At 48.6% G+C, this 27,050-nt stretch overlaps 1 protein-coding gene across 1 annotated transcript in view; it reads left to right on the top strand.

Annotated features, from left to right (window-relative positions):
- Window positions 1-302: 302 nt before the first annotated feature.
- The window catches only part of LOC306696813 (zinc finger SWIM domain-containing protein 6-like), a gene marked incomplete at both ends in the record, with an annotated part of 41,860 nt that continues 15,112 nt past the window's right edge, over window positions 303-27,050 (top strand). The window contains 2 exons of the mRNA XM_079160519.1: window positions 303-735; window positions 24,731-25,087. Of these exons, the coding sequence (XP_079016645.1) occupies window positions 303-735; window positions 24,731-25,087 (790 nt within the window). The remainder of the gene's footprint in view (window positions 736-24,730; window positions 25,088-27,050) is intronic.

Here is a 27,050-nt window from a genome sequence, read left to right as displayed (position 1 = left end):
GGGGCTCCGCCCTCGCGCTCCCGAACGGCTTCACAAAGGATTTGCCGACGTTCGGGAATTCCGCCTCCAGTTCCTTTTATAGCGCCACTCGTGCGCTGGCAGCGCTCCAGGATCCCGCCCATCCCGGTTACTTTGACAACACAAAGGACTTCACGGAACTCGCAAGCGCCGCCTCTCTTTCCCAAATAAGGGCAGTCTCTCCATGTACGGCAAACAATCGGTGCGAGATTGCCCTTTTCTCTTCCTTATCCCGTTTATATGATCGGAGAGGAACTGCGCTTCAGGTTGGAAGCGGTGCGATCATGGCCGAGCGAGTCCAGCAGCCCCCAGCCAAGCGGCTCTGCTGCAGGCCCGGCTACAACCCGGCGTGCAGGCAGGGGCAGCGGGCTGGAGGAGTCCTGTGTGGCGGCGCGGGGTCCGCTCCGGGAGGGTCGGGGAACGGAAAAACGCACAACCCCGAGTCGTTGCTCGACATCGCGGCGCGCAGAGTCGCGGAGAAGTGGCCGTTCCAGAGGGTGGAGGAGCGCTTCGAGAGGATCCCGGAACCCGTCCAGCGGAGGATCGTATACTGGTCGTTCCCGAGGAGCGAGAAGGAGATCTGTATGTACTCCTCTTTCAACGCCGGAGGAGAGGAAAGTGGAACTAGCGGGGACAATAATGACGAGACCCAGCTGCCTTTCCTACGGGGTGTCACTCTGCTGGAGGGTGGCTGGGTGGACAACGTATTGCAAGTCGGTGAGTGGACTATACCGTTACAGAAAGGCAGGAAAACCGCCTACAATAAGCAATAACTCGCACTGTTTGCCTTTTTTCCTATGGAACCGTGCCACACTTTCAGAGGGCTTGTGTTAGCCTTATAGCCTTGTGTGTTATAAACAATGCAGGGTATTTCCACGCCAGTCTTTCAGCTTGTGTGAGAATAGCCTATTTTCAGACGAGCCCGTAATAGTAGCCCACTTCTCCCCTGTTTTCGCCCACTGAGCTGCGCGCATTGAATTGCCCAGAGCCATCCCAATTGGAAGCTTAGCACTTTGTTCCTATTTTTATGTCTTTCCAGCTCTCCATGCCCCCACCGATGGGTACGCAGACAAAAGCCCCCTATATCTTTTCACCGCTGGCTAAATAGACGATATTTAGAAAGGGTGGGAGGGACGGTGATTTAAAGCCACAGTGCTTCTATTTTGTTTGCCAAACACCTTTTGTGAGACAGACTGAAGCTTTTTTTTCTTTTCGTTTTCCTTCCCAATATTCAGTCAAAGCCCAGGCTATATGCAGCTGGTAAAGGCAAAGATACAGGTTTCCCCCCCCCTGTCTGCTGCATTATTTTTTTGGTAAATCTCGGAGTAAACAGAGGTGCTGTAGGCTCAGCAAACCCCCCCTGCCTGCCTGCCTGCCTGCCTCCCTGCCTGGCTGGCTGGCTGGCTGGCTGCCTTTGCCAGAGCCACAATATTTCACTGCAATCGTCAGTGCAATAGACTCAGCTGTCAATCCGTCTCCCCACCCTTGGAAACGGTTCAGGATTCTAATCCCATTACCCTCCCCAGTTCATCTGAATCTTAATGCATTCTGCAAACAAGATTTTATGCATGATCTTCTTCCTCCTCCCTCCCTCCCTCACCCTCCCCATCTCTCCCTCTCTCTCTCTCTCTCCCCTTGCTCCCTCTCTCACTTCTTGGCTTACTATCCCTCCAAAGAATCTGTGTGGAGATGGCTTCAGCTCTTGTGGGCTCGGAGAATGTGCAGTGCACAATAGTAGCCATGGAGCAGGCAGACAGACAGGCAGGCAGCTCTCCCTCCCTCTCTGGCCTGTTTACCAGATTCCCCAGCATTAGACTCATTTATGTGCTCACTCTTTTTCGGGGCTTTGGGGTTGCTGAACACTCAGCACAGGGTGAAATAGTGTACGGCGGCAGTGAGGAGTTTCGCGTAAGTGTGTGATTTGGAGAATATAGTCCGAAATAGTCACAACGAGGGGAATGGGGGTCATTTTCTTTGGCCATGCATTTGTTTTTGTGTGTGTGTGTGTGTGTGTGTGTGTGAAAGAGAGAGAGAGAGAGAGGGGGAAAAGATTATGCGTGGGGGTTTGATAAACACAGAGGGGGATTGTGCATGCATCTGTGTGTGCGTGTGTGTGTGTGTGTGTGTGTGCGTGTGTGTGTGTGTGTGTGTGTGTGTCTTCGTCTGCACGGGCTGTCAGTCTCATCCTGCATGCTCACAGAGAGAGGAGGATGACAGCCGAGTACACAGCAGGAGGAGGAGGGCATGTTATGCTGATTGCAATTTTCGCCCCAGAATATTTTTTTCTTCTTCTTCTTCTTTTTTGTGGGGGGGGGGGGGGGGCTGTGGAAAATAAAGCCAAGGAAGAGGAAAAAAATGATAAATAAAAGATGTAATCTACTCCAGGGGACAGGCAGCCACTGGAGGATGAGGGCTTAAAAGCAGGGCAGCATGGGGGGGGGGGCTGTCAGCCACATCACACACCACATGTATTGGCCCCATCAAACGCATACAGTAGGTCTGGCCTGGGAAAAAAAAAAGTGCAGGGTGGTTGTGAGGGTGTGTTTGTGTGTGCACACAAGCGTGCATTGGCTTTGTGTGGCGTCTGGTGTGTGTGTGTGTGTGTGTGTGTGTGTGTGCGTGCATGCATGCTGTCAGTGGGATGGCATTCAGTGTTGATGATGAAAGAGAGCAGAGCAATAGAATAGATGCTGAGGTTATTGTGTATGGGGGGGAAAGCTAATATACTTGAATGGATCTGCTGTCGCTGTATTCCTTTCCTCCCCCTCTCATCTCCTCCACCTCCCTCTCTCTCCCAAGTGAGCAGCTATAAAACTCTCCATATTTACTCCCCTAAGGCCAACTACCAGCCCCCAGTCTCCTGTGATTATTTATCTTTTTCTCAAAGACATTAATCACACGCTTTTTCCTTTTTTTTTACCCCCCTCCATCTCTTTCTATATATCAGTGCTGCAGAAGGAACGGATAGTGTGTGTGTGTGTGTGGGGGGGGGGGGCGTTTAAGGGGAAGAGCAATAGATCGGGTGATATCAAGAAAAAGAAGGGAAGCCTAGAGGGAAAAAGTGGGTGGAAAATGCAAAAGAGGAAAGAGGCATTGAAATGGTGATTGCAAGAGAAGGGGATGTCTGAAAGTAAAGAATGAAGCGCGGAGAATGGGAGAGAGTGAGATGGATGGGTTGTTCTTCCTCCCATGCGAGCTCATCTGTTCCGATGCCAGCCTCCGAGATAAATATTCATATGCGAGTGTTATCCAGCGGTCCGCTGCTCCTCCTGTTACAGCAGTGTTATAACAAACCCGGCTCCAGCCCTCTTGCGCTCCTTTTCTACTGTCGAATCCGTGATGAATTTGTCAGCTGCTGAGCAGATAGCGGAACACATACCTGACCTCAACCTGTATGAAAAGGCCCTGTGTGTCATAATACGTCCAGAACGGCAGATGAATACAATGAAATATGCACACGTACTTGCATAACAACCCGCCGCCTGTCTTGAAGTTTGACATTGTCATGAGCCGATCACAGAAACATCAATACATCTTCTTCAGCTCGTCCATCAGGCCGCGCCGTAACTGAGCGTCATTTACCGGCGACGAAAACTTCCAGAGCTGCCCGCTCTGATCGCAGCATCTGTTCTCCGGCCCCCTTAGTGCAATTTAGACTCGGCAGCCCATCACGCTGAAAGGAAGGCTAGTATTATGGTGCCCCGTCCTCTAATTATAGAACCCTAATCCTATGGCTCTAACATGGCATGACAAAGCATGTTTGCACTTCATTACCCGCCTTCCTGTTTCAGTCCTCCAGTCTGGGTCAAGTTCATCCCCTCTTCTCTCATTCATGTACGACATGTCCTGTCCTCCGCTCCTCCCCCCTTTGACCCCCTCGCCCCCCATATTTCTAACCCCCCCCCTCTATCTGTCTTCAGGGCTTTGTGCCAGGAGGTAAATAAACCATAACCCCCACCACCGCCACACACACACACACACACACGCCACCACCTCACTCTCACTATCCTCTTACCGTAAGCCCTGTGTCCCTATGGAGGGACATACTGATGCCTGGCATATGTCGCTCTCTGCAATGTCATTAGCGTGAGCTACATGCTACAGCCTATTTATCCAGCTCCCCTTGTTAGGCTAATTATTCACATGAAGCTACATGTCATTTTATCATGCTGCTGCCCCAAATCTGGGTGATGAGGTTGTCGAGGGCTGTTTTTAAATTCAACTAGAATGAAAGCAGATATGCATATCCCCGTAGACTATTTTGGTGTATTTTCCGTTGGACTAGATAGCCTATATTATTTTGCCGTTCCGCTGCTTAAAATATCACTGAATGTCCATGGCAGTCATGCCCGTTTGAGTGTGAATGTCATCCTCCTCTGCTCCACCTATTTCAGAGGCGACTGTGTGTGTGTCTGTCTTGGGCTCCTGCACGCTCATAACTCAGGTTAATTTGTTCACGCTCGGGAGAATCTTAATTAGGTTTCTGCGTCATCTACTCTCACTCTCACCCTCTTTTTTTTTTTTTTTATCATGATGTCAATGAAACGGTGAAATAACAACCGGGGCTGGAGGTTCCCTGTTTACTTTTTTCTTTTTTTTCTCCCCCAGTAACACAGATTTTGAATATCCTAACACAGGCTCTGCTAAATCTTACGCTTAGCTCGTAAAAAGCGTGCTTTAGGAGCCGTGTGTCATTTCCTGTTGACTTTGATACGTGTGTGTGTGTGCTTAGCATTCAGGCACAACCGTGTGGCAATATCAGACATAATTCACAACAATACAACACATAGGCTCAGACAACACCCTCGAAACAAAAAGGCTGATAAAACAACAAAGACTATTTGCACACACTCGCAGGTTATTGTTTGGGCGACAAAAGCGGTGAGCCAAATGCCGAGGAGAAATCTGCTCCACTTACAGAGGTGGTGTGACACTGAGCATGTTTGTGCGAGAACACACTCGTGCACCAACACATTTTTGCACTCTGGACTTTTTGTTTTTGGGACTAAGAATTCACAAGTCTTTTCAAAGGGCTTCTTGAGGACCAACATCAACATTTCAAGTATTTCGGTGCAGAATGTAAGATGCCAAACGTAAATCTTGCACGAGCATGTTGTCTGCGAGACGCTATCAGGCCGAGCTGGATTTCTTATTTTGGTGGGTGAGGGCTCGTTGTTTTTGTTTGTGGGTGGGCTGTTTCTTTTCATGTGGGCGGAACTGGTTTTTATTTTCCTGTTCGGTTTGGGGGAAATCCTTTATCTTTTTTACAATGCCCGTCGAGATTGAGCCCACATGCCTGCCACCAGAGACAGAGAGAGACAGGACACATATGCGGTTTAACTGTGTGAAACCAATACGTTGTAAAGAGGCAGGACTGAGACGCTGACACACAAGACTTTTATTAGCCATTCTCGCAAAAAAAAGCATTTGATGTTACTCTAAATGATAAGCGATGGAGCAGTTCAGAATCGGGCGAGGTAAACCTCAGAGGTCGGTTGATCAGATGCCGTTTGTGGACCGAGCTCTTAGGTGAGAGCATTGGAGGAGCAGTGATCCTGGATCCGGTGCCTCAGGTCTACCCCCAGCCATGTGACTATCCCTGGGCTTGTATCGTCATGGAAACATGGCTGAGCCGAGAGCTAGTGTAAACAAATGGCCGTCCAAGAGGGAGGAGAGAGGGAGAGAGAGAGAGAGAGAGAGAGAGGGAGAGGGGCAGCAACCGCATCCATGTGTAGAGACATTGAGTCTTTGGGGAAAGTGCTCTCCCTGACTGACTGTGTGCTTCTGAGAGCAGCAGATTCCAGGCCTTTGTCCCATTATGTTGGCTGACTGGGAAAAAGATAGGATACGTTTCAGCTGCCGCTTAGTGGCAATGCGCTAGCTTAGCTTAGTGTTTCTTGGTGCGAGTGTGTGCACATGAGGTTTTTACAGGCAAAATATTGTACATTTGTTTTTCAATGTCAGTCTGCTATGTAACATTGCTTGGTGTTGGATAATAATAGGTAATGAGTTATTGTTTTTTTTTACCTCTTGCTGTACAGAATATCTTCCGTGTAAACTGAAGTTGGAGTAAGCGTCACTGTAAATCTGTAATGTGTTTACGTGATAATTACTATCATTCTACTCCTAATGAGTTTCAGGGCAAACTCAGTTTCCGCCTTCGATTACTCACAGATGGACAGTTTTCTGTCTGGGTGGCCTCGTCAAAGATTGAACCCATAATGCAAACCCTGACGTTGTGGTGCCGTGCCCATGAAGTGGGTGAGATGACCAGTGGTTCTTCGGCGTGCTCTGTCATGTTCCCACCGCGTCAGAAGTTTCCAGAAGGTCCCAAACCTTGACACAGCCCCAACTCCAAACTCTAACCAACCCCAGATCCAGATGTGCCTCGAGATAGATTATTCCCACCACAGACCATAACTTCCTCGAGCCAGCCGTGTTCCACCTCCTACACCCAGCCATAACGTGCTCTTCACTTTTCCAAGACTGTACCCAAGATGTACCATTAGACGGGGCCCTTCTGCCGTCTCGAGCTAGCTCGGTCGGCCTTATTTCCAGTCCTTCCACCTGACTGGAGCCAGCCTCCCTCCCAGTCCCATTCCTGGTCCCAGACATAGCCACTCCCCCCCCCCCCCTCTTAAATCACCATTCCCAGCTCCAGCTCTAGCCCACCTTGCGTCTGCCACGCTCCCGGGGCCCATTACCGAGCTGCCCGAAAATTACCCTGCGCGCTAATACTGGCTCGTTTTCAGAGACGCTCGATGTACAAGATCAGCGTGCGTCGCCCCTCTTAAAATAAACCAGCTAAAGTAATAAAGTTCCAGTGTGAGCTCTCTAACGTCTGCCCCAAGTCCCCGTTCCAGCCTGACTTGTCTCCTGTCCCAGACTGTGGCTGCTGGGTGTGCGTCAGCAGAGCCTCTCGGCTGGCTGACTCTGTCTAGGAATCCAGTGCTCCTTCCACAGAGCTGCTGCCCCTCTCTTCACTCTGAGCACAGGGAACACGCGATAGAAAGGCTACTAAATCCACAATGACAAGGCCCTATTAAAAGCTGTTTTTTTCTATTTCATTTAATGACTTTTATCACCAGCCGCCCTTCTCTCTTCGATTTGGCAATAATAACAACAGGGGAATGCAGCACTCAGCGTTCTCCTATCTGATGCGCCCTTTCACTTTTTTTTTTTTTTCCTTTTTTAATGAATTCCTCTTTGCACCAATGGGCTGCTGAAATAAGCACAAAGCAGGCCAAGACTCTGCTTACTGCAGTGGAAGGTTCAATGTATGTATCCTCTGTGTGTGTGTATGTGTGTGTGTGCACTTACTACATGAGTAGAATAAAGGCTACACATGCTGCCACACAACAGAGACTCTCTGTTCAGCCGTTTGGTCAACAGCTGTTTCTCTACAGAAGCCCAACAGCTCTGGATCAGACTAAAGGCTTCAGATGATATTTCTATGTATGGGTGTGTGTGTGTGTGTGTGTGTGTGTGTTTGTTTGTGCATGAACACAATCCAGGTATAGTTTGCTGAGAGAGAGAGAGTAGAAAGTTAGTACCTGCTCTTGTCCCATATTAAAGGCATTCTCTTTGATCCATCCCAGACAAAAGCGAAGGGTACGGCAAAGAATATCTCACCTTTGGCTCGTGGTGCTTGATCTATAATACATTACACTAAAAGGGAACGTAGATAACTTCATATTCTCCACCAGATACCTACGCAGGACTTCCAGTAGTGGTGGATTCTTTCAGGTTTTTTTTGTGTGTGAAAACGAGCATGTGCGTGTGTGACTTAACACCGCGTGTTAATGGCTCAGCGAGCGTGTTTATGGCTGTGTGTCAGGCTGAACAAAGGTGAGACGTGTTAATGATAAGAGGGTGGATGACATTCCCGTCTGTCATCATTCCCACGCTATCCCATTTCCACTGTTGCGCACGCACGCACTCACACCCACACACACACACACACACACACACACTTGCACTCGCCTGCATGCATGCTTTAAGACAGACGCTTGCCTCATGGTACTAGGCGCCTTAGAGTAAACAAGCAGAGGATGAGGGTTTACCTGCCGCTGACCCCTATTGCACACTCACACAGACGGAGGTGTTCTCTCATCGGCATGGCTGGCCCAATGCTGACCTCTTCACTTGCGTCCCCCCCCCCCCCCCCCCCCCCCCCCCCATGGATTTACTAAAGTCAAAGGTCAACCTGGTCAGACTGTCCCTCCGGTGGCCGATTGCTCTGCTTGCCATGCTCACGTTATTGTTTTCCAATAAACATCACCTGACCAAAAGGGGGAGATTGCTTGCCTGATTGAATGTGTGGTCGTCTTTTGCATGTTCCAATAAGCTTTTATTTATTTTTGTTCAGTCGGAGAGTGGGGACAGAGCACATGCCCGGTTTTGTTTTTGTCCTTTTGTGGAACAATCAGGAACCCGAGCCATATTCTAGAGGGGGAGTTTGCCCGGTTCTCTCTTCTCACCCCGCAGGCTCGGGTGCTGTGTGAGCTATGCGGAGGAGGAAGGAGGAGGAGGAGGGAGGAGGAAGGAGGAGGAGGTCCTGAGAGTGTGAGGTGACCGTGGCTGCGCCTGGCCCAATGATGTCGTGGCTGTGTGGCATTTCAGACATGCATTCAGTGCTCTGTGGAGGAGCAGGGGCTGAATAGAGCTAGAAAGGCTCTCCAGGCATGAGAGACAGACAAAGAAAGAAAGAGAGAGTGGAAGAGAGATGAGAGGAGTGGATGCCTTTCAACCGAATGGAATCTGGTTTCGCCCTCTATAGAGTTTTGTCTTGAAGAAGTTCTTTCCTTTTCTTTCTTGCGCATTTCCTTTCTTGCTTATTTTTCTTCTTACCTCATTCCTGCCCTTCATTGTCCTGTCGTCTGATTTTTCTTGCTCTTCTATTCCTAATCACTCCATACCTGTGCCTATCCTCCTTCTTTTTCATGCATTCCTTCCTTGTGTTTATAAGCTCTCATGATCTCTTTTTTTTTTTTGCTCCCCTTCTCAATTTTCCAGCTTCATTTCCCAAGCCAGGCAATAGAAACTCATATCTTATTTACACTGCCCCTATCTAGATACAGCATGTTTCCATAGTGTTTCCTGTGTCTAAACTCCCAAAGGAAGGCTAGCCGGCTAGTTAGCTCCTGCTCTCTCTGCTGTGCTCGGTGCTAGCGGTCTGCATCCAGACCTCGGGGGCTATCGCTGTTTCTACATTTAGAACCGCTCTGTTTACCTCTGTCTGGAATTAGCAGAGGAACAAGACTTGGCCTGTTTGCCGTTGTGTCTTTCTCTGAAGTTTTTAAGTGATCCCCACCCTGATGTTTCCCAGGTTATTGAGGACTATCGTGGAACCTTTTTCAGAGTTCGGCATTGCTCTGCCCTTCAGGAATAAATCTGGTGGCATTTTGTTTTAGGTTACCCTCGCCCCTCGCTCCCTCACTCCAAATTTCATATCACCACTTTTGTGGTAACAAAGTGGTGATATGCTATGTGCTTCGTTTACCTGATGCACTGAATGAGCAGTTCAGTGTCTTGCTCAATGACAAGCTCATTGCACAGGTCAAGTCACAGGATCAAGGGTTTTACTCAAATCCTTGAAGCCTCAGTATTTCTTTGTATCGGAAGCTAGCATCGATTGTCTGTCATTTATGTTTTATATAGACAAAGTCCTTGCATGGCTGCTTGCGTTATACAATATTTAACATCTTAGAACTTCGTTTGTTCGGGAAAAAAGGACAGTTTTATTGAAAATAATGCTTTGATTTCTCAAGGTAAAGTATGGTGGAAAAAAAACTTTCATGTCTGAACTGAAACTGTTATCGGCTTTAGTAACAAAACCATATCCAGTGACGGAGTGTTGTAGTCCGATTATTTTGGGGTACAGCCTTCGCCACACGCCTTTTGACCGAAAATTTAAAAAAGCTGTGACTTCTTTCTATCAATAGTGGGAAATTGGCACCATGAATCAGATTGCGTTTGCGCCATGATCTGCTCACACAGACTTGAATGTAGGTGAAGTACTGATCTTCCATTGTTGTTGCTTGGCATTGCCGACGGATGTCTGCCACCGCCTGTTAATGCCACCCTGTCCCTGTCTGCATTCTTGCCCACAAACCCACTATCTGGCTGCCTGTCTGTCTGGCTAGCAGTTAGCTGGCTAGCTGTCCCTCCTGGGTGGCTACATCACCTCACCCCCCCCTCGCAGCCAGTGACAGCCCAGCCCAGGGAGACGTGGGTAATGGCCCTCTCTGATGTACAGCCTGACTCAATTGGACTGGATGGCAGACACACGCCTAAAATAACAAAAGGGAGGGGAGAGAAGGGGGGGGGGGGGGGAGGAGGAGGGGGAGGGAAGGAGCGAAGCGATCGATAAAGCAGGGACACATCGCCTAATAAAGATTTATTCCTTTTTTTTTTTTTCCCTCGCCATCCGCCTTGGCAGGGCAGAGGGGTTGGGGGGGGGGAGGAGAGAATGTGATTAGTGGACTTCTTCTCCCAGGGTGCCTCTGATAGCATGTGCGTGTACGCGTGCACGGCAGTATGTATGTCTACCCCGATGCGTTGCGTGTGTTTTTGCATCTCTTATGCGCTCGTCGCACGCGTCTCTCCCTGGAGCAAAGGGGGTTAAAAACAGTCTCTGTCGTTTGTTCTGCCGGCAGTGGCACTAGCAGCTGCAGCTGTGTCCCTGCCTCTCTCTCGCTCTCTCTCTCTCTCGCTCTCTCTCCCTCTCTCTTTCTGTCAGCTAATATTTAGTTAATCTTTGGTCTGGGACCTACGGGACTGGCCGGAGCTCCTGGTGCCCCATCCATCTCACACTGATCTATATTCCACGCTGGATCCCTGTGCCATTAACCACCACCAAGGGGACGAGAGGAGGGGAAAGAGAGGCGCAGAGGTAGAACGAAGAGGAAAGGGCAGATGGGTGGAGGGAGAGCTGTAGAGAGACAAGAGAGTGATGGAGAGGAAGCAATGGAGCGGGGGTGGGGGGGGGGGGGGGGGGTCAGGGGTATACCGCCTCAACACTAAATGAGAGGGAAAGGGAGTAGAAGAGGTGGGCCAGCTATTTCAGCCAAGCACATAAATATCTCCCCCTAATTTTGAGGGAAAAATAAAAAGCCAGGCTTTTTGTTTATTTTTGGAGCATACCCCTCCGATTCATTCTCTCCTCCCGCCTCCTATTTCCCTGCCTTATTGGATACGAAACGATCAAACCTTTTCTACAGGAGAGCAGGAGGAGCTCAAATCCAGCTCAAAACAGTGTGTCCACAAGGAGGTGTTAGAAAGTTGAGGAGGTAAAAGGTGGCGTAGGTGGAGGTGAAGAGAATAAAGGAGGGTGTGGGAGTGAGCGATCCCTATGCATCGAGCGGGCCGCTTCATTTATATGCATTGTGTAGTTATGAAGGGGTCCACCTGTGAAGGCTCCAAGTGCTGAGTCACTCACTAACGCGCAGACTAAATGCTTTTATCTCAGACGCCTGGTCCATCTGAATGGAATATAATAGGCCATAAAGTGCTTTGCTAGCAGCGGCTGCTTGCCCCGTGGCAAACCCTCGCCCCTCGCTCCCCTACTCCAAATCTCATTTCACCACTTTTGTGGAAACAAAGCGTGGCCGCGCTCTCCTTTAATCACCTTGTTTTATTTTTTCTCTTCTTTTTAATGTTTTTTCTCTTCTTTCCATCCCTCTCTTCTTGTCGTTCCTCCCCGCGGTGCTTCTCTACACTCCCTTCGTGCCTCACCCCCCCTCCAGTCTCCTTTGCTGCTGTGTGTGCACGTGTGTGTTGGGCACCTGTTTGGGATCTGTGTGTGTGTGTGTGTGTGTGTGTGTGTGTGTGTGTGTGTGTGTGTGTGTGTGTGTGTGTGTGTGTGTGTGTGTGTGTGTGTGTGTGTAATGAATAGCTGGGCTGTCGCTCAGGCGCAACTAGCTGAGAAGGAGGTAGCCAGAGAATAGCGCACCGGTGACGGAAGGAGAGGAGGAGGATGGAGGGATGGATGACTGGATGGTGGGAGGGAGGGAGGGAGGGAAGAGAGGAATGAGGGAGCAGGAGGACCACTGAGGGAGGAAGGGAAGAGTGGTTTGCGATGCCAGTGTGCCTTAACCACCTTCTGTCTGCTCTCAGCGCTGTTTTCTCTCTCATAGGAATCTAATGGCTTTTCCACTGTCCTCTTTCCAAACCTCCACCACCACCCTCTACCCCGTCTCCCTTCTTTCTCTCTCCTTCTCTATTGCTGTGCTATTCCCCCCCCCCCCCCCCCCCCCCCCCCCCCCCCCCCTCCTCTCTCCCTTCACTTTCCGTTTCTCGGTTAAAATTCCCTCCCGAAGTCTCCGCACCATCCTCCCCTGCTACCTCCCCTCCCTTTCTCTCCTCACGTCCTTCCAGCTGCTGGCCAGGGGAACAGCTGACTAAATCTAAAGCTCGGGCCCCTGGCTCTGGCCCCGGCTCTGCCACAGCCTCCTCCTATTCTCAGCCCCTCTCTCCCTCTATCCCTTCCTCCCTCCTCTGGCCTCTAGCCCTGGCTCCTCTCTCAGCAGCCCCAGCTCAGCCCTGGCCCTGCCTCTGAGTCTCGGCTCCAGCTCTGCCTGACTCTCAGCAGTTCCCTGCAACCATCCCCCCTCCATCCCCACTTCGGAGCCTGAAAAGCCTCAAAACCCCTCTCTTTCTCTCCCTTTTCGGTTTTTTCACTCTGTATTTTCTTGCTAATTCACTTGCCCTCCCTCCTCCCTGCTCTGACGGGCTGTAGCCGGGCCCCTGGTGCTGTCCCAACGTATCTGGACTGAGGCCTCGTCCAGGTTGGCCGCAGTTCGGTTCTCTGGCTCCCATACCCAGCCTCTCTAGCCAGACATCTTTCTCTCTCTGGCTAGCAACGTTAGTCACTGTAACTCATTGTGGCTCGCTTTACTCCGAGCCACGTTCTGCTCGTACATTTTGGTCGTTTCTGGCTCAACACTTCCCTTCCCGAAGAGCTCTTTGTGTCCTCGCGTGTCTCTTTGTCTCCTCGCTCGTGTACGTCTCTTTAACTTGTGTGGACAGGCTCAGCCCCAGCACAAACACATTCGCTCAGCACTCAGACGCGTGCGACGTGCGAGAGCGCGAAGCATATGACACATGATTGGCAGCAGTGGGGAGGATCCGGGGGGGGGGGGGGGGGGGGAGGGAGCAGTGAGAGGGGAAGTGGGCCTTGTCGCGTCTCCGGGCAAGCCGGGGGCTCGAGTTTGATCGCTGCCCAGGGAAGGGAGCCTTTGCATCCCCCCCTCCCCCACCACCACCACCACCACCACCTCTGTGGCTGTCACAGCAAGGCTGCAGGCTTGTGTGATTAGGTGCAGGCCCAGGTTCCGCCATCACTCTTCTGAACAGACGTTGCCCACAGAAGACACCTGTCAATGCTCTTCCTCCTCTCTGACACCCAACTGATCTCAGATGAGCGACACAGGGCTGACAGAATAAAGTTCAAAGAGCACCCCACAGCTACGGTGGGATGCACGCACACACACACACACACACACACACACATACACACACGCACCAGACACACGCATATCCCCTTTGTGTGGAAGCGGGCCAAGGAAGCCCAGGCAGGAAGAAGCAGAGTTGGTCTGCGCCAGTTGAAGCAACATCAGAATCTTCTGGAACACCTCGCAACTCCTCACAGATTATTATTATTCAGCCCACTCCCCGTCTGTCTAATGCCCGATACAGCCTTCGACGTTCCTGCTGCCTTTGTTGTGATTTTGTGTTGTTTTTGTGTGTATGTGTGGAGAGGAATTTTGGGGGGGGTGGGAGAGGGAGTAAGGCAGCAAAAAGTTTCCTTTGGAGTCACGTTTTCTCTTGTTGACTGACGGATACGGGCCGATGAAAGCGAAATCGCAACGTGCCGCAGACTTCAAAGGTTCCTGTGTTCCTCCGTTTATTGGCAGCAACGAACAACAACCCCTCTCCCCGATGTGGATTCTTCAAAACAGGGAGGGAGAAAGCTGGTCGAAACAGAGGCAGATGACAAAGGAGCTACCATCCAAACAGCTAGAGGGAGAAGAGGGAGAAGGAGAAGGAGGAGGAGGAGGAGGAGGAGGAGGAGGAGGAGGAGGGGTGCTAAATAATCAGACCTAAGCAATGTAACCGAATCGGACTGCTTTTCAGAAGCATTTTCAATCAAAACGGGCTTTTGATGCGCACTGATTCTGATACCGGGGATGTTTTGAGTAGAGAAAAAGTGACTGCTTGAAGTTGTGCAGAGCTCCCTCTGCTTTGACGGGAGCTTTGGTACCTCACTGAGGCTTTTTTTGGTGTGTGTGTGTGTGTGTGTGTGTGTGTTTTGTATGGACCAGCGCAACAGTAATTAACTAAGTGTAAAAGCTAAGAAGAAGTAAGCCGCTTGGTTCTGCTCCTCTAACCTTATAGTCTCTCTCTCTCTCTCTCTCTCTCTCTCTCTCTCTCTCTCTCTCTCTCTCTCTCTCTCTCTCTCTCTCTTCCTCCTCCTCCTTTTATTATTCCTCTTGTCCAGGATGGCACCCATTGACTGCCACTGACCTAATTTGGGCAAATTTCACTGACCTACTTCATGGGTGAATGCTGACTTGCCCACAGGAGGGGATTCTCTCTCTCTCACTCACACACACACACACAACCATACATATTCTTTTCTGTCCTTATGATTATTATGCAGACCCTCAGCCTCCTCTACGGTTGCTATGGCGCCGGGCATGTACCCCCCCCCCCCCCCCCCCCCCCTCTTTAAACCCCCCTCCCGTCATATAGCCTCCTTCGGCACTCAAATGAAGGTAATGAGGATCTCAGAGTGCAGACACGTGGTGAAATATAAACAAAGCAGTTGGCCTTTGTTTCATTCTGGTCTCAGAGGTGACATAGTCCTTCACTTCACAAGTCTCTGAAGAGACATAATCAGCGTAATTGCATACGGATATGATTATTCTTCTGTCGTCTATGAAAGTGGTAACTTGAGCAAATTTGATTAAACAAAGTGGGGATGCTTTGCGTATGCGAGTACAGACAGTCACGGTAATTCCCCTGCAAAGTTCGAGAGAGAGAGAGAGAGAGAGAGAGAGAGACTCCTGTTTATGGAGGATTGGCGTCTTTAACCCACTTGTGTTCAAATGAATTCATGCATCATTGTGTTCCTCTAGCACATCAATTCCCAGTTGACCGGGCACAAGCGGTCCTCTTGAGGGTTTTGCGAAAGGCTTTGTCATAGTTGGATTAGTTTTGCCCTCTTTCAACGTGGAGATGATCAGTAATAAACTTCTCTGCCTGCAGCCTCCCACGAGGACCTGGTCGTTTGAAGCAAGTCTAACCTGATTCAGTGTTCTTGGTCACGCTCATGTGTTTTGTGCAGTCCTGCCTGTGTGCGTGTCTCTGAGAAAGAATGAGTGGTATTTGTTTTCTATGTGCGAGGACCTGCCCCGCTCGTGTTTGCCCACACGTATGCACGGTGTGTGTGTGTGTGCCCCCAACAAATGCGACCCATGCATGCAAACGTGCGCACGCGCCGGACATGTGTTGTCACGGCTACGCGTACGGATGTCAACAAAAGCGGCTCCAGGGTGAGCATTTTCTCCCTCTTGTCCAGCAGGGTGCAATTTATCTCAATGCAGCCAAGAAAGGCAGCTATTTACATGAAACGAGAGCTGTTTCTGGGAAATAGGGGTCTCTCTGAAGGTTTTGATGTCGGCAGCCTGCTTTTAGCCCGAGAGTGGAAACCTAAACCATCTAGAGAGAGAGAGAGAGAGAGGGAGAGAGAGAGAGGAGCGAGCTGTGGACCTACTAAGGGAGCTCAGTTCCCCCATGTGGTTGCAGCTCTTCACCCTGAAAGTCCCTCCCCGTTTCCCCTCAACACGCTTGGAGAAGGCCAAGCGTAGCGTGTGATTTCAGATGCTTACAGTTTGCACAGAGTAAATCTAACCCCCTTGCTTTATAGCTTATCCTTAAGAGAGTGGTCCTAACATCAACGTCAATATTTACAGGAGTAGCCTTGCAGGCAAGAGAATCGACCACCGCGAATCAGCAGAGACGTATGCAACCTTTCCCTTGCTCCCCCCCCCCCACCTCTCTCCCCTCACTTGTCTCCATCCCGGTAATTCTCGCTCTCTGCCGCATCTCGTCGATCACGGCGCCAGGTGGCTGGGATATTTGTTATTTGTGTTGTATTTGTGTGCGCGTGCGTGCGTACAAGGTGCGCAGCGTCGTCGACAGGGCCGTGGCTTTGACACAGGCTCGGCGGCTGGTTGAGAGATGCTGGATGACGCGTGTCAAGTGATATTAAATGTGAGAGAACCTCACCCTCCCTCGTTCACTCCCCCCTCTGCTCTGCCCATCCCTCCGCCGTGGACGGTGTCTTCTGTGGTTAGTGTGAGCTATGACACTTTTCAGCAGGGTTTTGGGGGGGTTTTTTTGGGGGGGGGGGGCACCACGTTTGATGTACGGGGCCTCACATCGCTGTGGGTAGAGTGGACACTTTGGCCTACATAAGCGCTCGGAAGGTCAATGGACACACAGCTGAATGGATACGGTGCACACCTACCAGGCCATGCTCGCTTGCTCTTTGTTATTTCATGAACCAAAAAAAGATCTGTGTTAAGGTGGTTAGGGTGTGACCTACATATTTGTCAATGACAACTGATAATTGAGCTACATATTTGTCTGTGGCAACGATAATCGCTTGGTGATTGCTCATGCAGTATTTTAGTGGTTCCAGTTCTTTTGTGTTGACTTCAAAAAGTGACGTCAATCCAGGTCACTCTCAAACGGCCTACCTACATATTTAGATTATTACACACGCTCGTGTTCACTGTATTCAACAAGAAAGACATGCGGATATATATTCTCGGCCAAGACAATGAAGAAGGAAAGTGGCATGTGAAAGGTTAACCTATTTCCTGCCGAGTGTGTCCTTTCTCTGTGGTGTTCAGGTGTGTGTGTGTGTGCGTGTGTGTGTGTCCGCTTCCGTGTGTGTCAGGTAATAATGAGGAAGTATGAGTAGTGGGCCTGTGTGCTCAGTGTTGTAATGGGTAAGCCTGAACAGGGGGATGTTGGGCAAGGGGAGGGGGGGGGGTTACGCCAGGATGTGGCATGCATGCGCCGCCGAACAGAGAACAGCGGGTGTGACCTCAGTGACTTCCAGGAAGGAAGGGGTTAAGCACGAGCCGGCAGGGCTGCATGGGCTGCGTTACGCAAACTGGCGGCTGGCTGGAGCTGAAAGGGGAAGTGCTGAGCTCAGAGGAACACTGGCTCACAGCCATTGCTCCCCTCCTCCCTCCACTGAAACTCCCCCTCCCTTCGCCTCCCCTGGCCCTCTTCCCCACCTCCCCGCTACAGCTGAGCGCTCCCCATGCTTCCCACCGCCAGGCGTGGTGATGTGTGTTTGTGTGTCTGTGTGCCTGTGCTGGAATGCAGCTTCCCCCTCGGCTGGGGCCTGTGTGTGTGTGTGTGTGTACATATGTTCGTGTGCACGTGTTCGTGTGCGTGTGTGTGTGTGTCTGTCTGGAATGATGCCTCCCCTTGTCTAGTGTGTGACGTCAGTACACACAACGGGTCAGCTTAGGGCTAGGCAACGCTCTGTGTGTGTGTGTGTGTGTATGTGTGTGTGTGTGTGTCGTGGGAGGGGGGGGGGGGGGGGGGGGGGGGGGCAGGGGAGGAGTCAGTTATTGGAGAGAGAAAAAGGAAAGAGGAGGGGCTGTTTGTGAGCAGAAGGAGGTTGACTGCAGGGAGTCACTGAAGCCAGTATGCGTGCATGCATGAAGGCATCATGAGTGTGTGTGTTAAAGGGTGGGGTAGCGTGTGTGTGTGTGTGTGTGTGTGTGTGTGTGTGTGTGTGCATGCGGGGGCGTGTTGTGGTGGTGAAGTTTGTCGAGTGACTTTCCAAACGAAATGGGAAGGGTAAAGAGTGTAAGGTTGTTTCCTGGCGTGGACCAGTGAACCTAAACACACACACACACACACTCGTACATGTGTGCACACAGTCATGCGTTAGTTTTTCAGTCCGGTGCTGTTGGTGCCCAGCTATTTTCATAAGCAAAATGATTTCTGTTCACTTTCAGCCATGTTGGCTTCCACAGTAGGGCGTTTGTTTTTATCTGTGCGCTGTACTAGCTTCACAGAATCTTTTTTGCAAACGTTTTTTGTCTTTTCAGCTTTGATGTCGAGACAAATTTTTGAAAAGGCTGTTTTTATCAAAAAGATTCATCTCAAAAGGATTTAAAGGGCAAAGTTCAAATTAAGCAAGAGAAACACATCTGTAATCAATTCCGCACAGCAAATGTCATTTTGGCACTCTTCGACAAACACAGCTCCCGCCTCACAAACACACAACCCCCCAAAACCGATCCCGAATCATGTGTCGCCATGTCCTTTGTTTGTGCCATTTTACTTTATGTGCAGTCTTGTCAACCGACACATGCTGGCTCATCTCAACCCAGACCCCCCCCACACACACACACACACACAAGGAGAAGAATGCTAGCGCTATAATGTCTCGGCTGCATAGGTTTGTCATTAGAAAGATACTGAAGCCATGAAGCAGCAAACAATGGCTTTTCAATGGATCCCATTACCTCCATCTATAGCTTGTGAGGCTCTACTGGGATAGACCTCTGCTAATTACACACATTCATTTCCAGCCAGCTGTAATTTCATTCACACTAATGAACCTTACACACGGATTGGGATAATGTATAGTTAATGTACAGCCAGGAGACGGAATTAGCAGGCTACTGGCTCCTCCAGTGACAGAGATTTGTTGAATACCGGCTAAAGGCGCAGTTCACCCAATACCACGCGGAGGCCATTCTGAAATGACACCGAATAGTAATTTTAGACCAACGTGGACAGCTATTATTTGTCTAAGTCAACTATTACTGCCTTGTTAGACAAGTCATTTGATAAAACCAATAAATCATCTAAAACAATTTTGTTTCTTTTTTCTTTTTGGCACGCAATAGCAGTGTCTGACATTGCTGTTATCTTCTTATCAGTAGCTGTGATGTTATGGTGAGTAGCTAATGGTAATAGATATTGTTATCCACACTTAAAATAATAGTTGATAATTTAAGAAAATACAGAATGCCAAATCAACCTCCAGGCAGTGACACCAGGATATCGGGTACATATTCCCCCTTTTAAAACCAAAAGGTCTCGTGTCTGCGCTTTGGTTTGTGTGCGGATTAAGCAAAAGAGACGTGATGTGTTAGAGATGCTGGTAGGGGGATTTTCTTACCTTTGGATGGAGACAAGCTAGCAGTTTTTTCCCCCCCCTGTTCCCAGTATGTGTGCTAAGCTAAGCTAACCAGTTGCCGGCTCCAGCTTTGTATTTACTTTAAAGTCATGGCAGAGCCATCGATCTTCTAATCTTAACTCGTGGCAAGAGCGCGTACTTCCCAAAAAGTCAAACTATTCCTTTGACAGAATCCCGCCCCAGCTAATTCTAAAAGAAACAAAAAAACAGCTCTTGCAAGCGGGCCTTTCATCTCTTTCTAACATAACTCATTTTCTCATCACTTTATCCTTTTTGTCTTGCGTCTATCACGTCCCTGAACTGAGGCGTCGCTGTCTCTCCGCCCTGGTCAGCCTTCTGAACGCCAACCGCAGCAGAGCGGTAGCACCAGCGCTGCTTGACAGGCCCAATCCAGCAGAATTAGAATCCATTTTGAAAGTGATAGTTAGAAAATTGCAAGTCATTCCTGATGCACCACATGACAACTAAGTGGCAGCAGCCCAGTAGTCGACTGTCATTTCAACCGCCAGCTGATGACAACTCCAATCACCCACGCAGCCGTCAATGCGCACACACACACACATATACAGATATTCTCTCCCTCCCATCCCTCTGATTAGCATGCATATATTGCTGTCAGAATCTCAAGCGGAAGTAAAAGCATTGAAATTCATAGAATATCTCAAAACATTAATTCCTGCTCGTTTGTGCCTGTCGGGATAAGCATTCAGTGCGGTGTGCGGATGATGAAAACACACCCAGGAAGAAAGAGGCTTTCTGGTCTACCAGAGGGTTTAAAGCGTAAATATGGCCGCCCCTGGAGCTCAGCTGTGTTGTTCCAGCCCGTCCCACACCTAGGACACACACACATGCACACACACACACACACACACATGCACACACACGCCCGGAGCAGGATAGCATTGATCTCTGTTTATAGTCTCTGTATGGGTGCTTCCTTATAGGACCACACACGCATGTGTTCATTGTTACTCACACAGACCTACCCTGTAAGATGCTCAAAGGCCTTGTATTTGTCTTTATAAGCATATTAATTGGGCCAGTTCAAGGAGCCGGGGTGAAGGGAATCACTGTGTGTGTGTGTGTGTGTGTGTGTGTGTGTGTGTGTGTGTGTGTGTGTGTGTGTGTGTGTGTGTGTGTGTGTGTGTGTGTGTGTGTGTGTGTGTGTGTGTGTGTGTGTGTGTGTGTGTGTGTGTGTGTGTGGGATGGAGCTGGTGTCCGAGGTGGGGTTCGCCTAGCGATTCCCGACCCTTCCTCGACCCGCCAGCCGAGCCTTGCTCGTCTTCGGTCGCGGTTCAGATCTCCTTTCGGTGGGGCCTCTCGGTTCAGTCCAGCCAAACAGATTGGATTCCAGTCCGGCGGCTTTTTCTCAGTTGAGGTTTTAGCTGTCTTTGGTCAACACGGAGGCGGATCCCACGTCAGGTGGTCCCCTGTGGATCGGAGGAGCTCCAGCGGCGCTAGAGTCGGATTAAGGTGTTGCTTTCTGTCTGTCTGCAGCTCATGAGGTAATTTGATTAATGTGCGAGGCTTAAGTGAATTGGCGTAGGCGGAAGGGCCTTAAATATCTATTTGCTCCCTCTGTTTCTCCCTCTTTGCTTTTGTTGACTCGCTTTCACACCGGCCCATTTGTTTCATCTTACTTCTCGCACTGAAATCCATCACGTATTCGGAATCTCTCTCTCTCTCTCTCTCTCTCTCTCTCTCTCTCTCTCTCTCTCTGTCTCTGTCTCTGTCTCTGTCTCTCTCTTTCTCTCTCTCTCTTTCTCTCTGTGTCTCTGTCTCTCTCTCACGAGCACACACAAACGCAGACGAGTGCTGTCTGAACCGCATGGTGCCATATTAGATTTAGGTGACAGTCACTCACGAAACCAATTCAGCCAATAAACTTAATGACCTCCCCACTGCTGGGCCTGAATTTTCTCCATTTGACTTGGAATCTTAATTTGATTGCGGAAATATATGTATGTTGCTCAATCTAATTTACCCCAGTGATTTTGGAACACTGAGCACTTTTGTGCTTAGGCAAGCAAACCTTTCAGGCCCGGCCCCGATACCCTGCCGTCTGCCTTCATGTGGGAAGCTAAATCCTGTTTTATAGGGGAGCGTATAAAGGCGGCATTCTTCCGTCACAGCAGATGTATGTTGAAGGAGTTGCAGGTCTTAGTCGGGCCCTTTCCTCCCTGAAATAAGAGCAGGAGGCCGGTATTTCTGGGGCCCCTCGTTGTTGAATAGACAGAAGTGGTCCTAGCTGGTCAAGAGAGCGCATGCTGGCTTATCGGCACTTATGCAAGTTCAAAACCAGACAGAAAGACGGAGCGGAGTGCTATTTGGGGGAATGCTTTGATGTGGGTCCCCCAAAAAGTGTGGGTGGTCTGCAGGCCTTTGTGGGTTTTCAACATATATATATATATATATATATATATATATATATATATATAAATATATACATACGCTAATTCTCGCGCACTCTTTCACACACTGCTCTTGCTGCCTTTACAAGGCTCCTCGCGCCAAGTGTGATTTCACCGGGGCGGTCACAAGGGGTTTCTAGGGCAACCTCACAGAGGCCTTGTTCTAAAAATGGCCGCCATGGTTACTTTGAAAGCCAACCCTGGCCTCTTGAACATGCACAGAAAAGAGCTCTGAGCACCTCTCGGGGAGGGGAGCTGGGTGGACTGGGTGAGGGGGGGAACCAGGCTCTTTAATAGCTAGCACATGAGACATTGAAGGTTTCATACCCACCCAACCAGGAGTCATGAGAGGTGTGTGTGTGTGTGTGTGTGTGTGTGTGTGTGTGTGTGTGTGTGTGTGTGTGTGTGTGTGTGTGTGTGTGTGTGTGTGTGTGTGTGTACGTGTACCTAAACAGTAATAGCCCTGTACTCAGTGCTTGGCTAAATTAAAAGGGCATTTTTGGCGTGGGGGGCCAGTTTTTGGTGCCCAGACGATTGGACGGGGAAAGGCGAAACTCATTACCTACCCATCTGTCAGAGAGCGAGAGAGAAAGAGCTGTGGGAATGCGGATGGAGGGAGGGAGGGACGCATGAAAAGGGCTTGGAAGTGGAGAGAGTGAGAGTGTCCATTAAAGCGAAGGGGAACACAGCCGAGTTTTCCAACGAGGATGCGTCTTTTATCACTATGTCGTTTTTCATACTCCGTGTGTTTTTTTTTATCGCTATTAATTTTCCCTCTGGGAAAAAGAAAAAAAAAACATTTGCAAAAGAAACTGCTGCTGCTTTTACACCAGTCTGATAAGCGTGTGTGTGTGTGTGTGTGTGTGTGTGTGTGTGTGTGTGTGTGTGTGTGTGTGTGTGTGTGTGGAAGACAGTGTGTGCTTGTATCAGAGGTTGATTTTTCTTTGAGCTCTCTCAGCCCCACATGTTTTTGATGTTCTCTTTTTCTCTCCCCTCTCTGGACAAGAGGCCACTCTTGAAACATAAGCTTGTGTCGCACACACACACACACACACACACACGCACACACACACACTAAATGTATCAGCAAGCATTACAAGCCATTGCTCATTTGTAAGTTGTTATACAGCCTAATAAGTTAGCCCTCCATTCTACAAGCAGCTGCTCCATGTAAAGCTTTTTGTCTCGTTTAAGAGTGACTCAGTTCGTCTGTCTGTCTGTCTGTCTGTCTGTCTGTCTCTCACAGCTGTAGACATATAGACTTTGATCACTGCAGATGCAAGTGGCTGCCATATTGGTTCCACACCCCTCTTCTGTGTATATTGTTAACGAACATGCACTTCCTCTGCCAGCTGGCTTTCAGAATGGAAAAAGCATATCTCCATGGCAATGTTCTGCAGTTTCTGCACCGTTGGATATTTGCAGCCAACACGTCTTAGTTCTGCAACACAATAACAAAACATTGCTATTTCTGTTGTGATGCTCTTTCCAAATGTGGCAGGATTACAGCATCCTCGCTAATGGACCTCTTTTTGGATTCATGAACTTGTCCAAACTGATGTAGAGGCTGTTTAAATGGGTTCCCTGACTCTGTCTTTATTGCTTTAAGGACACTGCCGAGGAGAAATATGAGGCCCCTATAACCTGCTTGTTTTATTTTAGTATCCATTCTATAGCCAAGGGTTGTGACCCTGTTTACTTCCATCTCTCTTTATCTTTCGCCTGCATTCTTGGCGCTCCCCTTATTAACCATCTGAGGTTTGACCTGACCTCTGTTCATCTCAATTGTGTACCCCTCACCCCATCTCCATCTCTATCCTATGAAATATTCAACTCCTCCCCCTCCCCTTCTTACCTAATTCAGAGGCCCAGAAGACGCTTTGATATATGCGTTAATACGCGCTTGATACCGCAGCGATGCGTGTGCTCAGCCCTTTGATAAACGTATTTAAGAGATGTATGTCTCTGCCTGGTCCGCATGCATTCCAGTGATCTCTCCTGCTCACATTAATGCATTCATAAGCTGCTCTCTGTCTCCCCTAACCACTCCCATTATTAATAAATGCATGATCTCACGCGGCGGCTCAGTGTGTGCATGCATGTGGGCCTCTTTCATATGCTCATGCGTGTGTGTGTGTGTGTGTGTGTTTTAGGCCACTGCCGGGGACCCCGCCCTGCTCATTCATATTCATCCTCGCATAATGACCAGCCGCGCCTCTGGATAGCGCAGTCAGGATAAGATCAAACATTATATTCAAACAAGAGGCTGTATTATTCATACTGTAACAGCCGCGCTCACTTCCTCGTCTCTTTCTCGGTTCCTCTTGCAGTGGATTCCCCCGATCTGAGTTCCTGCATCTAGATATCAGGCTCATTGGCTCTCGGGGGGTCGGGGGTCGTAACAGCGGTCTGCAGCTGGTCCCGATCATGCTCTCGTGATCAGAGAACATGGGGCCTTTTGGCAGGTGACTGGGGCCAACTGATTCTGATTCGTCCTAATGTGCATTCATTGTTTAAGAGATTTATTTACTAATGTCGTTTTCTAAAGGGCACATCCAATGAGTTGATCAAGTCATCCAATTTCTCCTTTGGAGACGAAGGATGCCTGATCTTGTCTCTGTCTTACCTAATGAGGATTGGTTGAACCTCTTATCTTGTAGTAACAATCAAAGTTGCTCGGCTTGAAACTTAATGACTAGAAATGGCGGTATTGGTTCAGTACTAAATGAGTAAAACAAAGGAATTAAGTAGCCAACGGTTATTTTCATTAAGGGTTAATCTGAGGATTGTTTTCTCTTCAGTTCACAGAGCCCAGATGTTCAATTAACAATCATATTAGATAAAGAACATTTGAGAGGCATTTGGGAATCTGGAACCACAGAAATGTTGGCATTTTTGTCATCAAAGTTTTCCTTAATGAACGTCTAAACTTCAGTTGACTGACTAAAGTAAAGACTGAAGGAGAAGATGAGGGAAGAGGGGAGATACCTCTACATAGGTTCTACATTTCTTTAAAAATACATTTCTTGGAAATTCATTTTCTTCCTCACTTTTTCAGGTTTCCATCTCAGCGGCACGGTGACAGACCCCGCCACACCCTCGACCCCGGAGCTCGTTTGCAGTGTCAGCGTCAGCTTCGACCGCTGCAAGATCACGGCAGTAACGTGCACCTGCGGCAACAAAGACATCTTCTACTGCGCCCATGTAGTGGCGCTGTCGCTTTACAGAGTACGGAAGCCCGAGCAGGTCAAACTGCACCTGCCCATCTCGGAAACCCTGTTCCAGATGAGCAGAGACCAGCTGCAGAAGTTCGTCCAGTACCTGATTTCAGTCCACCACACCGAAGTGTTGCCTACCGCGCAGAAACTGGCCGACGAGATCTTGTCGCAGAACTCGGAGATCAACCAGGTCCACGGTGAGAGAGAGAGTGTGTGTGTGTGTGTGTGTGTGTGTGTGTGTGTGTGTGTGTGTGTCAGTGAGTGTGGAGAAAGTCGCGGGCATGTTTATGATCATGCAGGTGTGTGTGTGTGTGTGTTTCCCTGCCTCCTGCGTGTATTGACTGCGCGATGAAGGTAAAGTGTTGCAGGATCAATGTTACTCATTAGTGAGATGCAGACAGTAAAGGAGAGACTGTGTGCTGCTAATCAACACATATAGACCTGTTATTTACCTCTGAGGGAGCGATACAGAGACGAAGAAAGGTGCATATCTCTTGTTATCGATACTGTGCTTGCCGCTTATCTCAATAAAAGAGGGAGAGACTGAAGGGCAAACAACGCAGGGAGAAAGAAGCCAGGGAAAACAGGAGAGGAAAGCATGAAGAAGTGTGTTAATGTAAAGGAGAATGAAAGAAGGAAAAGGGGGAAGGAAAGGCAGTCCGAAATAGAGGCGTGCATGGAGAAAGTTCGGGCGAAGTAGTTTGTTAGTTTGTTAGTTAGAATGAGAGACGAGGATGAAAAGAAGCGAGCTGGAAAGAGGAGAGAAAGTAGAGATAGAAACTTCTGGGAATGGAGGACAGAAATAAAATGAGCAACCCAGAGAACGAGAGAGATCTTCATCACTAAAGAGTTTTTTTTTACTTTTTTCAATTGACAGCCTATTGATTTGTTGCCCTTACATCAATAATCCTGTAAAACTAAAACGTGTCATTTGGATTAAAGTATCTGAAAGAATTACTCCTATTCGATCGCCTTCAGGTGCATACGCTTATTCACTTATCCTTTATTTTATTGTTCATTCTAGGAAACGTCACAGTAGTTTTGAGGTATTACAGTGAGAAACTATTCCTAGTGTGGTATCAAAAACAAAATGTTAAAACAACAGCTCAACGTGTTTCACTGAAAGGTTTGAAGGCACGTCGCGATATCACTTTCTATGACGAGTAAAGGATCATTTGTTTAGTTTCGCTCTGGGCTGCTTTCATGAAAAAGGCCTGAAAGCACTGCAAAATAACAGGATAGTATTAATGGAGGAAGGCAGAGCACATGAGAGTGTGCCGCATTAAGGATATTGATGTTAAATTACAATTGCAGCCTTTTTCTCGCGACAAATTGACTGAGAGGCTTTGCTGTTGGTTTCTTAAATTGTTCCCATCTGCGTTGCCATAGTTAAGAATTGTTCACTAAAGGCTGAAAAACACAAATATGATTTGTAAACACGGATTGGGTATTACACATATGGAGCGTTCGATTACAAAGTTTTCGAAGCAACTGCAACGAATGACTATTCTAGATTAAACTGACAATTATTTTACTCAAATAATCACATAAAATGTCAGAGAATAGTGAATTCACAATTTGCTGTATTCACGTTGCTTGCTTTGTCTGACGAGCAGTCAGGAACCTAAAGCTATTCAGTTTACCACCAAAATCTGCAAATCCTCACTTTTGAGAATCTGGAATCAAATCAGAGAATGTTTGTCTTTTTTTCTTGTAAAAAAAGGGCACAAACAATTAAACGATTTATTGAATTCAATTTCTGTTGATCGACTAATCGATTAAATGTTTCGGTTCTACTTTATGCATCACTTTGTCATCAACAGTGGCAGTGTATTTGCATGTGTTGTTGTATTAATAAGCGTCTGAGTTCTCACGGGTGAGAAAAAGGAGTTAAATTCTTTAGGATCACGTCTTCACCCATTAAGGGTTAAGGGTTGGTCTTTTTCTTAAAGTAAAAATGAGCCTAAATTGTATAAGGTTGAAGCTGGACTTAATTATACGCTACCCTTTAAGTGTGGTGAATTTTAACACGACTTATGCATCTGTATAATACATTGCACATGAGCCTATAATATTGATACATCATTCTGTACCAGGAATACAGTGGCGTAATAGACCTATAACACATCTGTATGTTTCTCTGTGTGTGTGTGTGTGTAG

Source organism: Pholis gunnellus (genome assembly GCF_910591455.1).
Source record: "Pholis gunnellus genome assembly, chromosome: 6".
Lineage (NCBI taxonomy): Eukaryota > Metazoa > Chordata > Actinopteri > Perciformes > Pholidae > Pholis > Pholis gunnellus.
This window is presented reverse-complemented; position numbering and strand designations above follow the sequence as displayed.